This window comes from Mesoplodon bidens (assembly GCF_964165515.1).
Source record: "Mesoplodon bidens genome assembly, chromosome: 13".
Classification (NCBI taxonomy): domain Eukaryota; kingdom Metazoa; phylum Chordata; class Mammalia; order Artiodactyla; family Ziphiidae; genus Mesoplodon; species Mesoplodon bidens.
Window position 1 is genome coordinate 62,673,717 of NC_138169.1, and position 16,323 is coordinate 62,690,039.

At 37.8% G+C, this 16,323-nt stretch overlaps 1 protein-coding gene across 1 annotated transcript; it reads left to right on the plus strand.

Moving 5' to 3' along the window:
- Positions 1 to 5: 5 nt before the first annotated feature.
- On the plus strand, positions 6 to 15,803 carry HAUS1 (HAUS augmin like complex subunit 1). Its single transcript, XM_081253138.1, has 9 exons — positions 6 to 105; positions 906 to 1,080; positions 10,208 to 10,343; positions 11,657 to 11,791; positions 12,627 to 12,750; positions 13,145 to 13,210; positions 14,005 to 14,076; positions 14,525 to 14,572; positions 15,578 to 15,803. Exons 1-9 carry the CDS (start codon positions 76 to 78, stop codon positions 15,626 to 15,628), a joined length of 837 nt encoding a protein of 278 aa, XP_081109264.1. The 5' UTR covers positions 6 to 75; the 3' UTR covers positions 15,629 to 15,803.
- Positions 15,804 to 16,323: the final 520 nt, after the last annotated feature.

Here is a 16,323-nt window from a genome sequence, read left to right on the forward strand (position 1 = left end):
GTGGGCGGGGTCGTCAGAGCAAGCGGGGCGCTTCTCCCGCGAGAAGCTGCTCGAGAAGTGGCGGGAGTAGCGGCCATGGAAGTGCCGGAGGAGGCAGAGGCGCAGGTGATGGGGCGGGAGCGGGGCTTTGCGGCATCCCGGACACCGCGTCTTTGATACACCTGCCCTGCCGGCAGATCTCCTGGGCGCTCCACTTTCACTTTGTTCCTTTGCTGGTCCATATTTAGTCCCACCTTCAAGATCTGTGCCTCCCCGCCCCACCCCCCCTTAGACCATCGCCCCCCACCCCCACCCCCACCCCCACCCTTGGAAAGGGAGTTTCCCTTCCTTCCCGGCCTTCCCTGCCGGGATTCGGGCTTGGAGAGGGGTTGAGGAGAGCCCCCTGGTGCGAAACCTCCCCCTGGAGACTGGAGGGGGACTTCTGAACCCAAAGTCAACTTCCAGCCAAGCCTCGCCGTTCACTGCTGCTTCCTACCAGAATTTTCACACCAGACCTGCTTCAGTGTCTCGCATCCCAGCTCTAGGAGTTTCCTGGCATTGCGGGTCTTGTGGTGTGTTGAGGACAACTCTTTTTTCAGACTTTGCAACTGTAATAATGCCTTAGCACCTGCATATTGAGCTTTAAAGTTATTCGAGTGATGCAGAATATTAGCCTATACTGCTTTCGTAGCTTTGGGAAAGGATAGATTGTTTTCTGGTAGTTTTATTTATTGTGCTTGCTCACTTTTTATTTCCTGACATCTGGTATCTCTCTCCCTAAAGACAAATTAGGATGTGAAGTAAGTAGGATGCCAGAATATTCATGGAAAGCATTTCCTTTGCTACTCATCACTTCTTGGGCATATTTTCTTCGTGCTATTGCAAAAAACAAGGCTTACAGAATTTGTATCCCTTGTAATGGTTAGGTTGCTGCCTGGTTGAAAGAAGTATTTGGAGATCATCCCATTCCACAATATGAGGTGAATCCGTGGACAACGCAGACTTTGCATCACCTTTCAGAACGCAACAGGGTCCGGGACAGGGATGTCTACCTGGTAATAGAGGACTTGAAACAGAAAGCAAGGGAATATGAATCAGAAGGTGAGATTAATTCCAGAGTTTTGAATGAGATAATAACTAGAGGTAACCAAATTGTTTAACTGAAGTATACAAGATTGATTTAGTGTAGGCTACTTGTCAGTTTTGCTTCTTTATTTTACCCAGATTTGTCTTACATTGCGTTGTTATAGTAACTTAATCATAAATTTCATTAGAGTATATATTTTATTGATACTCTGATGGTGAAACAGTAACCCCTAAAAGATAAGAGTCTAAACTTGTTAGCCTGGCATATATGATACCTGTGGTTTTTCACTTACATATCTTTTGGTCTCTTTCCAGTGTCCATGCTTTAGTTATAATGAGTCATCATGACACCTGAGGTGGCAGCCATGAACTGTGACTTAACAAATCACTCTGTTGCCATGTATTCATGGGACTGCATGAGAATTTTCTGCTGTGCATATGTAGTTTAAAAAAGTGTATTCAACACATCCATTGTCTTTATAACACAAACCACAAAAATAAAGATTGGGAATATACAAAAGAGGAAAGAAGTGAGATCTACGTTTGCCTACACTTAAGCAGGTGTATGGCATATGTTACATATGTTGTTTTGAATGTAGAGCAATTTATATTGTAAATCTATTGCATATGTGCTTTTTTCCAGTTTTCTTTTAAAAAATTAATATGCAGTAAAATGACTTTTTGTTTGGTGTACTGTTTTAACACACATGGATTCTGAGAACCACCCCCACAGCTAAGATGCAGAACAGTTCTTTCACCCCCAAACACCTCCCCTGTGATGCTCCTTTGTAGTCATACTCTCCCATATGCCTTTAAACTTGTTTAAATTTTAAATGATTTTATTTTAGTAGTTATTAAAATACAGTATGGAGAAAGGGACTTTGAGTCCAGAAAAATGTTATTTTGCAAGAGCTTTCTTTTTGTCTATACTATTATGTAATGAAAATTCGAATGATTTTAAAAGTAAGATTATTCATGGCTGTCCTTGAATACTTTTTAGGGTGGCATATATTAAGTAGCAAATGTTTCTAGTAATATATACAAAATTTTGACACAATTTTCTATACTAAAGTATCCAGAAGAGCCCTGCCACCATTGATATCTTAACTCTACACATCATGTACTTTTTTTTTTTTAATGTTTATTTATTTATTTATTTATTTATTTAGGCTGCGCCGGGTCTTAGTTGTGGCATGTGAGCTCTTAGTTACGGAATGCGGACTTCTTAGTTATGACATACTCTTAGTTGTCGCACGCATGTGGGATCTAGTTCCTTGACCAGGGATTGAACCCCAGGCCCCTGCATTGGGAGCGCAGATTCTTACCCACGAGACCACTAGGGAAGTCCCCATGTACTTTTTTTTTTTTTTTTTTTTAATTTCTTTATTTTTGGCTGTGTTGGGTCTTCGTTGCTGCGGGTAGGCTTTCTCTAGTTGTGTCGAACGGGGGCTGTTCTTTGTTGCAGTGTGTGGTCTTCTCATTGCTGTGGCTTCTCTTATTGCAGAGCAACAAGCGGCTCCGAGCGCAGGCTCAGTAGTTGTGGCACACGGGCTTAGTTGCTCCACGGTACGTTGATCTTCCTGGGCCAGGGCTCAAACCTGTGTCCCCTGCACTGGCGGGCAGATTCTTAACCACTGTGCCACCAGGGAAGTCCAACCCCCCATGTACTTTCTTTTTTCTTCTTTTTTTTAAGATATTAAGATTATTTTTTTAATTTTTTAATTTTTGGCTGCGTTGGGTCTTTGTTGCTGAGCGTGGGCCTTCTCTAGTTGCGGCGAGTGGGGGCTACTCTTCGTTGCGGTGTGCGGGCCTCTCATTGCGGTGGCTTCTCTTGTTGCGGAGCACGGCCTCTAGGCATGTGGGCTTCAGTAGTTGTGGCACGCAGGCTTCAGTAGTTGTGGCGCACGGGCTTAGTTGCTCCGCAGCATGTGGGACCTTCCTGGACCAGGGATTGAACCCGTGTCTCCTGCATTGGCAGGAGGATTCTTAACCACTGCGCCACCAGGGAAGTACCCCCCCCCGCCATGTACTTTAATTGTTACTCCTCTTTTCTAAGTTTTTCCTCCTTTTAGACAGCGAAGCTGTCAAGCAGAGAACAGAAAATTTATGGTACCTTGTAACAAATATAGATTCATATACACTATTAAGGAACTCCTGCTTCCAGAGTTTCTAATTCTAAATTTTGAGTAGTGATACTATATAGCCCCCAGGACTTGAATGACTTTTGAGCAAAAGATCATCTCTTAGATTTAGTTTTTATTTCTGCACAGTACAGTTCTTTGCAGCACGTAAGATTGGAACATTTCGGAAATATTTTCAGGAATTGGGAAAGGATGTAAAAGTTTTGTATGAAGACTTTTTAATCATGACAAATACAGATGAAACTATTGAAACCATTCATTCTTTATACTGCCAGTTCTTCAGTTGAGGAGGAAAATTAAATGAAATTTCCCTAGCTAGAACCTCCAATAAAATGTTGAATAGATGTAGACATCTATTAGAGTAGACATCCTTATCTTGTTCCTCATCTTAGAGGGAAAGCATCTAGTCTTTACTATCGAGCGCAATGTGAGTGAGTTGTGGGTTTTTTGTAGATGCCCTTTTTCCGGTTGAGGAAGTTTCTTTCTATTCCTACTTTGTTGAGTGTCCTTATCATGAAAGGGTGCTGGATTTTGTCAGATGCTTTTTCTGTCTGTTGAGATGATCATATGACTTTAGTTTTTTATTCTGTCGATATGATGTGTTACATGAATTGGCTTTCAGGTGTTAATACAACATTTATCCATAAGATAAATCCATGTCCTCATGGTGTATAGTTTTTTAATAGGTTGCTGGATTCAATTGCTAGTATTTTGTTGAGAATTTTTGCATCCATATTTATAAGAGATAGTGGTCCGTAGTTTTCTTTCCTTTTTTTTTTTTGTTGCGGTATGCGGGCCTCTCACTGTCGTGGCCTCTCCCGTTGTGGAGCACAGGCTCCGGATGCGCAGGCTCAGCAGCCATGGCTCACGGGCCCAGCTGCTCCGCGGCATGTGGGATCTTCCCGGACCAGGGCACAAACCCGTGTCCCCTGCATCGGCAGGCGGACTCTCAACCACTGCGCCACCAGGGAAGCCCTCTTTCCTTTTAATATGTCTTTTTCTGGTTTTAGTGTCAGGATAATATTGGCCTCAGAGAAACAGTTGAGAAGTATTCCCTCCTTCCTATTTTTTGGAATAGTTGATGAAGAATTAGTATTAATTCTTTATGTAATCTATAGAACTCAATGGTAAAGCCATCTGGACCTGAGCTTTTCTCTGTGGGTAGATTTTGGTTACTAATTCAGTCTCTTTGCTTACTGTAGGTCTATTAGATTATCTATTTGTTCTTGAATTAGATTCAGTAGTTAGTGTCCTTTTTGGAATTTGTCCATTTCATCTAAGTTATCTAAATTTCTGGGTATAATTGTTCATAGTATTCCTTTATAATCCTTTTTATTAAGTAGGTAGATCAGTGGAATGTGCTGTCTTCTGATGCTAGTAATTTGAGTCTTTTTTCTTCTTAGTCAATCTAGGTTATAGCACAGGGAAGTCTGCTCAATGTACATATATTTTTAAGGAAATGACAGTCACCTGATATTCATAGTGGTGTGCTTTATAGTTTATTTTATTGCCATTGTTTTAATATTTATTTATTTATTTGGTCACGTTGAGTCTTAGTTGCAGCAGGTGGGCTCCTTAGTTGCGGCTCGTGGGCTTCTTAGTTGCGGCTTGCCGGCTCCTTAGTTGTGGCATGTGAACTCTTAGTTGCAGCATGCATGTGGGATCTAGTTCCCCAATCAGGGATCGAACCCAGGCCCCCTTATTGGGAGCGTGGAGTCTTAACCACTGTCCCATCAGGGAAGTCCCTCAGCTCAATATTCTGTAATAACCTAAATGGGAAAAGAATTTGAAAAAGAATAGGTACTCTATATGTATAACTGAATCACTTTGCTGTACACCTGAAACTAACACAACATTGTTAATCAACTATATTCCAATACAAAAAAAATTTTTTTTTAAATCTAGGTGAAGGTTTTTCAATTATGTTGAGCTTTTCAAAGAACTAGCCTTTGGTTTTAATGATTTTTTTCTTCTTTTTTAATCTATTTTATTAACTTTCACTCTGTTCTTTATTATTTCTTTCCTTTGGCTTGCTTTAGGTTTAGTCTGCTCTTCTTTTTTAAATGTTTTAAGCTTAGGCTATTGATTTGAGATCTTCCTTCTTTTTTAACATAGGAATTTACAAGTATAAATTTCCCTCTAAGCACTGGTTTAGGTGCATCCCCTAAGTTTTGGTATGTTATGTCTTCATTTTCATTCACCTCAAAGGATTTGATTTCTTGTTGACCCATTGGTTATTGGGAGTATGTTGTTTAATTCCACATATTTATGAGTTTCCCAAATTTCTTTCTAATTTCTAATTTCATTCCATTGTAATGGGGGAATACTTTGTATTATATGACGGCATTATCATTATAAAATGTCCCTGTTTATCTCTAGTAACATTTTTTGTTAAAAAGTCTATTTTATCTGATATTAGTATAGCCACTTCAGCTTTCTTGTGGTTGCTGTTTGCATTATATATCTTTTTCCATCTTTTATTTTCATTGCACTTTGCTCTATTGCACTTCACAGATATTGAGGGGTCTTTTTTTTACAAATTGAAGTTTTGTGGCAACCCTGTGTTGAGCAAATCTACCATTTTTCCAATAGCATTTGCTCACTTCATATCTCTTACATTTTGGTAATTCTCACAATATTTCAGACTTTTCCATTTCTCTCTCCCTCTCCTTGGGCCTCCATATTCCCTGAAACATAACAAATTGAAAATAGTCCTATTAATAACCCTACAATGGCCTCGAAGTGTTCAGATGAAAGGAAGTCACATGCCTCTCACTTTAAATCAAGAGCTAGAAATGATGAAGCTTAGTGAGGAAGGCATGTTGGAAACCCAGACAGGCTGAAAGCTAGGGCTCTTATGCCAGACAGTTAGCCAAGTTGTGAATGCAAAAGAAAAGTTCTTGAAGGATATTAAAATTGCTACTCCAGTGAGTCATTTCCACTTTCAAGTCATTCTTTAATAAATACATTTCATAAGGCTATAGCTGGCATAGATAGTGATTCCTCTAATGGATCTGGGCAAAGTAAATTGAAAACCTCTGGAAAGAATTCACCATTCTAGATGCCACTGAAAATATTTGTGATTCGTGGGAAGAGGTGAAAATATCAGCATTAGCAGGAGTTTGGAAGAAGTTAATTTTAGCCCTCATGGATGACTTTGAGGGGTTCAAGACTCCAGTGGAGGAAGTAACTGCAGGTGTGGTGGCAATAGCAAGAGAGCTAGACTTAGGAGTGCAGCCTAAAGAGAGATGTGACTGAATTGCTGCCACCTCATGATAAGACTTTCACGGATGAGGAGTTGCTTCTGATGGATGAGCAAAGAAAGTGGTTTCTTGGGAAGGAATCTACTCTGGTGAAGATGCTGTGAAGATCGTTGAAATGACAACAAGAGATTTAGTATATTACATAATTTACTTGATTAAAACAGTGGCAGGGTTTCAGAGGATTGACTCCAGTTTGAAAGAAGTTCTTGGGTAGAATGCTGTCAAACAGCATTGCATGCTACAGGGAAATCATCTGTGAAAGGAAAAGTCAATCAATGTGGCGAACTCTGTTGTCCTATTTTAAGAAATTGCCACAGAATGGCCCAGCCTTCAGCAACCATCACCTTGATCAGTCAGCAGCCATCAACATCGAGGCAAGACCCTCCACCAGCAAAAAGATTATGACTCACTGAAGACTCAGATGTGTTTATCATTTTTTAGCAATAAGGTATTTTTAAATTAAGCTGTGTACATTGTTTTTTTAGGCATAATGCTATTGCACACTTAATAGACTATAATATAAACATAACTTTTATGTCCTGGGAAACCAAAAAATTCACATGACTCTCTTTATTGCAATATTTACTTTATTGCAGTGTTCTGGAACCCCAGTATCTCTGAGTTATGCCTGAATTTGTATCTTTGAATCTGAAGTGTGTCTCCTGTAGACAGCATGTAGTTGGATCCTGTTGTTTTTTTCAGTCTTATAATCTCTGCCTTTGGGTTGGATTGTTTAATGCATTCCCATTTAATGTTATTATTGATATAGTTGTATTTATATCTACCAATTTACTTTTCATTTTCTATATATTACATCTTTTTTTGTTTCGCTATTTTTCCTTTATCGCTTTCTTTTGCATTAAGTAAATATTTTCTAATGTAACATTTAAATTTCTTCAGTGATTTTTTACTTCTTTTTTTTCAGTTCTTTTTAGTGTTGCTCTGAGGTTTGCAAATAAATCTTATCAGCTCAGCTTCATATTTGTACTAGCTTAATTCCAGTGAGATAGAGAAATGTTGCTCCTATGTAGCTGTGTTCCTCTTTTCCCCCCTTTTGTGGTATTATTGTTACACATATCACATCTAATAATATTAGGGACTCAACAGTATACTGTTGTATTATTACTTAACCATCTGTAGTCATTTCCTTAGCCCTTTACACCTTTACGACCACCACATCCTTCGTGCTGTGTTTAGCATATATATTACATTTCTATAACCCAGCAATACCTTGTATACATATTATTTTATCCAATTGCTTTTTAAATCAGTTAAGAGAAAAATGAAGAAAAAAATGCATTTATGCTCTTTATAATTCTGCATTTACCTTTACTGATAATTCATTGCTTTTTGTAAGCATTTGAATTACTGTTTGGGGTCACTTGCTTTTAAGCCTGCAGAACTTCCTTTAATATTTCTTATAAGTTGGGTCTGGTGACGATGAAATTCTCTCAGTTTTTGTCTATCTGGGAGTCTTTATTTAGCATTTATTTTTGAAAGAAGGCTTTGCTACGTGTAGGATTCTTGCATGGCAGTTTGCTCTTTGAGCACTTTGAATATGTTATCCTGTTGCCTTTTGCTCTCCGTTGTTTCTGTCAAGAAGTTGACTGTTAATCTTACTGAGGTTTCCTAGTATATGTCATTTTTCTTTTGCTGTTTTCAAGATTTTCTCCTTGTCTTTTTTTTTTAATAAATCTATTTATTTATTTATTTTGGGCTGTGTAGGGTCTTTGTTGCTGCTCACGGGCTTTCTCTAGTTGGCGGTGAGCGGGGGCTAGTCTTCGTTGCAGTGCACGGGCTTCTCACTGCGGTGGCTTCTCTTGTTGCGGAGCATGGGCACTACGCGTGCGGGCTTCAGTAGTTGTGGCACACAGGCTCAGTAGTTGTGGCTCGCAGGCTCTAGAGTGCAGGCTCAGTAGGTGTGGCACACGGGCTTAGTTGCTCCGTGGCATATGGGATCTTCCCGGACCAGGGCTCGAACCCGTGTCCCCTGCATTTGCAGGCAGATTCTTAAGCACTGTGCCACCGGGGAAGCCCCCTCACTGAATTTTAATAGATTTTCTTGAACAGATGTTTCTTCATTTGCTGTTTGTCGTTAGGAGCATTTCCAGAAGCTTTAAATGGTTGTGTTTTGTTTTGGGGTTTTGTTTTGTTTTGTTTTTTGGGTTTTTTTTTTTTTTTTACAATTTTCACCAGTTTCACTGGAGTGTAGGTGAGTAGAGCTCCTCACACTGTTATGTTGGAAGTCAGACTGGTGGATTGATTTTTGGCAAAGATGACAAGACAATTTAATGCAGGAAAGAATAGCCTTTTCAGTGAACAGTGCTGGGATAGGTGGATATCCACATGTACAAGAATGAAGTTGGACCTTGCCTCATAACATATATAAGAATTAACTCAAAATGAATGAAAAACCTAAAAGTAAGAGCTGAATCTAAAACTCAGAAGACAACATATGTGTATATCTTCATGACTTTGGATTTGGCAATGGTTTCTTAGCTATGATACCAAAAACACAAGCAACAAAAGAAAAGTAGGTGAATTGGACATCATCAGAATTAAAAACTTTTGTCCTCAAAGGACACCGTCAAGTAGATGAAAAGACAGCCCACAGAGTGGGAGAAAATATTTGCAAATTGTATATCTGATAAGGGACTTACATCTACAATAAATGAAGAATTTTTACAACTGAATAATAAAGAGACAACCCAGTTAAAAATGGATAATGGAGGGAATTCCCTGGCAGTCCAGTAGTTAGGACCCCACGCTTCCACTGCAGGGGCCCAGGTTCTATCCCTGGTCAAGGAATTAGGATCCCATAAGCTGCGGCCAGAAAAGAGGTTAAGGGAGGTGAATATGCATTTCTCCCAAGAAGATACACAAATGGCCGGCAAGCCCAGCATCGTTAGCCATCAGGGAAATGCAAATCCAAACCACATTCCACTTCACACCTACAAGGATGGCTATAATCAAAAAGACAGGATCTTGGATTATCATTTTATTGATGATTATTCAGTTCTATGAACGATCACTGTGCAAAAAAAATAAATAATACAGCTGTTGGTGAAGATGACAATGTGGAGAAATTGGAACCTTCCTACATTTCTGGCAGGAATGTAAAAATCAGTAGCTTTGGAAAACAGTCTAGCAGTTCTTCAAATAGTTAAACATAGAGTTACCGTATGACCAGCAGTTCTACTCCTAGTTACATACCCAAGAGAAATGGAAACATATGTTTATGTAAAAACCCATACGTGAGTGTTTATAGCAGCATTATTCATAATAGCCAAAATGTGGGAGCAATCCAAATGTTCATCAGTGGATGAATGGATAAATAAAATATGGTAAATCTATACAATGGAATATTATTCTTCCATAAAAAGGGATGAAGTACTGGCTGATACCTGCTACAGAACGGATGAACCTTGAAGCCATTATGCTAAGTGAGAGAAGCCGGTCACAGAGGATCACATATTATATGATACCATTTATATGAAATGTCCAAATTAGGCACATGAATAGAGACAGAATGTAGATTAGTGGTTGCTAGGGCTTCATGGGTTGGGTAGCTGGAAAATAATGACTGAGGAGTGTGGGATTTCTTTTTGGGGTGATGAAAATGTTCTAAAATACTTTAGGTGAGTGGATTATTTGTTATGTGAAAGATTACAATAAAGCTGTTAAAAATTAAAGCAAAACAAAGATCTTAGTCACCATAAAACTCTTTCATCTTTTCAGCCAAGCATCTTCAAGACCTTCTCCTGGAGAGTGTGAATTTTTCCCCTGCCAATCTCTCTAGCACTGGTTCCATGTATCTGAATGCTTTGGTTGACAGTGCTGTGGCCCTTGAAACAAAGGATACCTCACTAGCTAGGTAATTCTTGTGACAATTTTAATTTCTGCAGTCATATACACTGTAAGGTCTTGACCTAAGGAGCTTTTGTTTCTCAGGGTAATTCTGTATAGGAAATTAGCAGTGTATGCAGAAATACTGAATTTAGTTAACTCCTTATCATTGCTAGTGAGTATGTATAATTACTTCGGATAAATTTGGTATTGGTTAAATTTTAGTGTTTTCTTCTTTCAGGATTAGGTTTGTGAAGGCTGGTTCTCATGTATATTTGAAAAGGGATTAGGTATCACATCATTCCCTATAAACAGTAAAAAGAGCAGTAGGCTAAATCATCTGGTTGAGCGTAGAGTAGTGATTTTTGGTCATGTCCCTACCCTATTGGATAGAGTAGGTTAAAGACCTTCAATTCTTTGTGACAGGCATTTCACCTATATAACGACATTATCCTTCTAACAACCTTAAGAGGAAATTGAGGCTCAGGAGAGGTGGGTTAAATAATTTCTCTGATCTAGTAAATGGCAGGATTCGGATTCAAACCCGGTCTGACTCAGAAGTCCATAGGACTCACTGTTGGCTGCATCTTAGCTAGGACTACCACTACAGCTTATAATCAGAGAATTGTATGGCCATTCTGCTTAACTGCTAATATAAGAGCTTGGAATATGTATAAATATATATATATATATATAAATATATATATACACACACACACTTAAATAGAGTTTTAGATATAAGATCATGTAGGCCGTATGGCAGCAGAAATCTAGACTTGAATTAAGTCAATTCAGCAGACACCAAATACTAATTATATCCCAGGCATATAATCTATATAACTCTTTATGTAACTACCTGTCTCCCTCTCCCTTCCTCCCTCCCTATATATATGTGTGTGTATATATGTGTGTGTGTGTGTGTGTATACATACATGTATAGCTATACATATAGGCACTGGGGAAGCAGAAATGAATAGAATAATGAATGCCAGCAAGTACAGTCTCTGCTCATGGTAAATTAACGGAGATGGACATATAAAATTATAGTATGACAGCTGCAACACTACAGTAATGTACAAGCTGTAGCTAGGAAGCACAGAGAAAGGAGTAGTGAATTCCAGAATGGGAGTAAATCTTATTTGAGTTTTGAAGGGCAAATGGAAATTTGCCAGCTGAAGAAGTTTATTCCAGACAGTGAGAACAGCATGTAAAATAGTATAGAGGTATGAAACAGCATGGTTAAAGAAGAATCCACATAGAAATACAGTCATTTTTAGAAATGAGGAATAATTGTAATTATTGTCCTTAGTGTCCATTTACATGACTAGATTCTTCTTTTAGTTTTATCCCTGCAGTGAATGATTTGACCTCTGATCTTTTTTGCACCACATCCAAAAACGAAGAAATCAAGCTTGAATTGGCAAAACTTGAGAAAAATCTAACTGCAACTTTAGTATTAGAAAAACGTCTACAAGAGTAAGTAATTGAGTTGGAAGTGGTGACAATTTTTATTATAAAGGCAGTAACAGGACGTTTTGGCGATAGATATGATTTAAAACAACACATTAGGAAATGGGAAGATAAAATGTTTTTTTAAGTAGAAAATGACTTGGGTGAAGGTAGGAGTGGTTGAGTACATATTTTTACCTTTTACTTTATACAGTTTCTTTTTTCTCTCTTTTTTACAAATAACCTGTTTATAATTTTCAAAATGTATGTGAATATTTTTTTTTATTTATAAACTATGGTGCAACTTAAAGTCATGTTATATTTTGTTGCCCTTTCTTACTAGAGCTCTGGTATCCCTCTTGATGCTTTGGACCTTCTTTAGGTCCCTATAGCCCCAGAGATTAGATGCTGTGGATCAGGAGTATGTGTATGCACAAGTAATTTACTGGTGTGTAAATATATCCAACAAACATTGACTATGTGTTTGCAAAGCACTGTGTCATGTCACATTTAGGAGAGAGGCCTTTGGGACCTGCATAATTCAAATTGACTTTAGGATCTGTTAAGTCACTTTTTTGAGCAGCAGATCTACTTTCTCCAAGAATAATTGGCATAGATTAATCTTAAAATTATTTAGTATTCCTTGAGAAAAATCCCAGATGGCAACATGGAGGGAAAGATGACCTAGAAGGGTGCATGGTAGCCAGTCTGGGATATAAAATTTATGGTAGAAAATCCAGCAAGTGTGTTATCTCCTCTTGATACTCTTGACTAATCCAGAGTTGAATCAAAAAAGTAGTAGAGCTTCCTTTTTATAATAATTTCACTGAGAAGAAAATGTTCTCAACTTCATTTTTTAAAGGGCTCTCAAGAAGGCAGAGTTGCATCTGTCTACGGAAAGGGCCAAAGTCGACAATCGTCTTCAGAACATGGACTTCCTAAAAGCCAAGTCAGAGGAGTTCAGGTCTGGAGTTAGAGCTGCAGAGGTTTGTGTGAAGGACTGAATATATTTAGCTCTCTTCAGACTTATTTTCAACTTTCATCCTCAGAACTAGGCAGTATTGTTATTCCCTTTTTATGACCAGGGAACTGCGGAGAAGGGGGGTAACTTGCCCAAGGTTACACAGCTACTTAACAGCAGATCCCAATTCAAATGCAGGCTGCCAGGCCACGAAGCTCAGGCTCTTAAGCACTGCACCCATCTTGTCACAAATCTCTGTCTGAAATGACTCGCATGCAACATAAAAGTGCTTAGGAGCAGGTGTAGTCCTTCATCTATGATTTATAGCTTCTCTTTACTGTGTTATATATTGAAAATATTTCATGAGGGTCACTTGCAAAATAATTTTTTAAACTGAACTCCCTTTTTTGTAATTGTAGGAGCAACTTTCAGCCAGAGGAATGGATGCTTCTCTGTCTCATCAGTCACTGGTAGCACTTTCAGAGGTACGCTTACTTTAACCCAATTTAACTTTCTTTAAAATGTTAGTGCACAATCTACTTTTTCATTTGTTTCTTTTTATAGAGCTTTATTCACTATTGACCTGATTTATTTTCCTTTACTGCTGTACTTTATGTTCACCAGTATTTATATCTTTATTACTTGTTTATCAATATATATTCTTCCATTTGTTTGGTTTTCTTTATTTATTACTATATGCTAGAAACTCTTTGCTGGAGTCAGTTATATGTTATTGATTTATTTATTGAACGAATGTATTGAGGGACTATGTGCTAACCACCTAGGTCCTCCTCTTTCTTCTCTTTCAGTAAAACGCAGGTCCCATACTCCTGTAGAATGCAATTCTGGGGTTTTAGATTGTATAAGGGTTTTATCTATTTTCATGGGAAGAGGGAGAAATGGAAGGTTTTGTTTTACTTTTTTTTCCTCAAGATTTTTTGGTAGTTTGATTTTGGGAATTTAAAATTGGCAATTCATAAGTATGTATTTGAGACTCTTAATTATTCCCTGATGTTCTGATTCCTCTTAATTACATTATTTTGTATTCCTAGGCAGCATACTTAAATCTTATTCTTAATAAAAGGGAGTATAACTTTCCTATTTTAGCATCTTCTAAGGATTGTTTCCATTTGTTATCCATTTATCTTTGAAGCTCTTTATTTGATACATTATTTAAACTATCCTAATGTTAATGCTTTCTCATGTTTTATTTCAGAAATAGACAGTGTTTAGTTGCATTGTGAATATCTCTATTACTCTGTGTTTTTTTCACCCCCAGAAATTGGCAGAACTAAAACGACAGACTATACCTTTGAAGAAAAAATTGGAGTCCTATTTAGATTTAATGCCGGTAATTATTTTTATGAAATAATAAAAAAAAGTTCCTCTTTTCCACCTTTCCCCAAGGGCACTAAATGATCATGAAAATACTGGGTCCATGTTTAAGGGTTGAAAATCTATGCTGAGGGACTTCCCTGGTGGTCCAGTGGCTAAGACTCCATGCTCCCAATGCAGGGGGCCCAGGTTCGATCCCTGGTCAGAGAACTAGATCCCACAAGCCTCAACTAAGTGTTCGCATTCTGCAACTAAAGATCCCACATGCCACAACTAAGAACCGGTGCAGCCAAATAAATATTTAAAAAATAAATAAAGTCTGTGCTGAATTTTAGTATTGTATGTACATTGGATATACTTTCTACAACATTTTTTGCCTTTTGAAAAGGATTGTTATATTCTTTTTCCCCTTTCATCCTAGCTGAGGCAACATAACCTTTCCTTGTTTTATTTTCCTTCAAAAGAATCCATCTCTTGCTCGGGTGAAAATTGAAGAAGCAAAGCAAGAATTAGTAAGTAGTTCCATTTTTTCCTTCCGATTTTTAAAAAAGAAATGCTGACATAGCTAAAGCTCCCTTTCTCCTCCTTCTTTCCTTTCTACTCAGGGGTGAGCCACAGTTCCAAACTTGCTGTGTATCATTACCATGCATCTTTTAATACTTTTTTGGCATATACGTATCTTTTTTTTTTTTCGTAAAAAATATATAGTGATCTTTTAAAATTTTGTATAGATTTTCCTGGATGGAAAAGGAGGATTGAGAGACATAGAATATTCTAGGCAGAAGGAATTAACAAAAGTATAAGAGCTGAAAAATGGAGGACTTTTTCAAGCTTCAGCAAGTGAAGCAGTCCAGCTGCTTAGGAGTATGCAGTGGAAGATAGGGCTGAAGAGGGTCAATTGGTTTATGAGATGAAGGACCTTAAATATAAAGAAGGTTGTTCTTGGAGGCTGTAGGGGACCACTGAAAGTTGTTCTGTGTTACCTTGTTTTTTAAGCTAAAGAGAAATGTGATAAAGGTTATGCTTTTTGATCAGGCCAGTTGTTTAAGAAGATTTTTCTGGAATCAGTGTATAGGGTGGATTGGAGGAGGGAAAAAGAAAATTGCAGAAACTAGTTGGCCTGTTTAGGCCAGATGAGAAGTAATGAGAACAGTGGCAATGAGATTGGAAAAGAGTGATGTGAGAGACGTTGCAGAAGTATGTTGCTTAAGGAGTAAAGGTCAGAAAAATCGATTCAAGTATCACTGCAGTCATTCACCTCTCTAAAGGTTCCCCCCCACCTTTGAATGTTTAATAGCATCAGGAGTCTGAAAACTTTTGGGGTGTGGGAAGTGGGGAGATATAAAAGCAAGGGGGAATATCTCAAAGAATAGTTAATATTTTGTAATGGTATTTTTAAAAATTTCTGTTTCAGTGTTTTTCCTTTTTGCTTCCCGTGTTTTAAATAACATTAGAAGTTACAGCACCTTCTTTATGTCCTTATTTATAATATTTATGCTGTTTCTTTCTTCCTTTAGGATACTGTTGAAGCTGAACTTACAAAGAAAGTAAACATGATGGAACTGTGACCAGAGCCAAATAAATTTCTTCTTTCTTAACAAAGTAAACTGAATAGGACTTTAAAGAATTATTTCCTCATGGCATTCCTTATACCTTAATTTCTGTGTTCTTAGATGAGATAATAATGTCATTATTGATAGAATAGTGGTTTCTGATTGTGTATTAAATGTTTATGCTCAAATACATAGTTTTCATGTGAAAAAACATTGGTTTTCTATGCTGTTGGTGGTTAAATGTCCTTCAGTAGTTTCTTAGGTGAACTGTGACTGTTGTCCTGCAGTCGCTCACTAGGTCAGCTAAGTGAAAGGGAAAGGTTCTGCAACTTCAGTTATGTTTCTCCCACACCCCCGATCAGCTTACCTGCCTACCTCCAAATGTTAATATATGCAGGAATTTGGTTTATGAAAAAGATGACCTTTTAAATCAGTAGTAGAGAGAGAGAGAATTCAACACATGGTGCTAGATCTGTACTTCACCCCTTACATCAGGGTAATTTCAAGGGATCAAAGATTTAAATATTAAAAGAAAAAAGTTAGTAAAAGAAATCATGGAGGAATTTTAATGTTTTGATTTTTAAATAATCACAGAGTCAGAAACTTATGACAAATACAGAAGCCATAAAAAAACGATTGAAATGTTTGAAAATTTTGAAATACCAAAACTTCCTGTATGGCAAAATCTTTCATAAATAAAATCAAACCAT

What these genes read in the sequence shown, in the direction of transcription:
- HAUS1 (XM_081253138.1), top strand. Translation starts at nt 76, where the DNA reads ATGGAAGTGCCGGAGGAGGCAGAGGCGCAG. An exon ending in CGGAGGAGGCAGAGGCGCAG is followed by an intron (nt 106 to 905) that starts GTGATGGGGCGG and finishes TGTAATGGTTAG; the next exon opens with GTTGCTGCCTGGTTGAAAGA. An exon ending in CCTATTTAGATTTAATGCCG is followed by an intron (nt 14,077 to 14,524) that starts GTAATTATTTTT and finishes TTCCTTCAAAAG; the next exon opens with AATCCATCTCTTGCTCGGGT.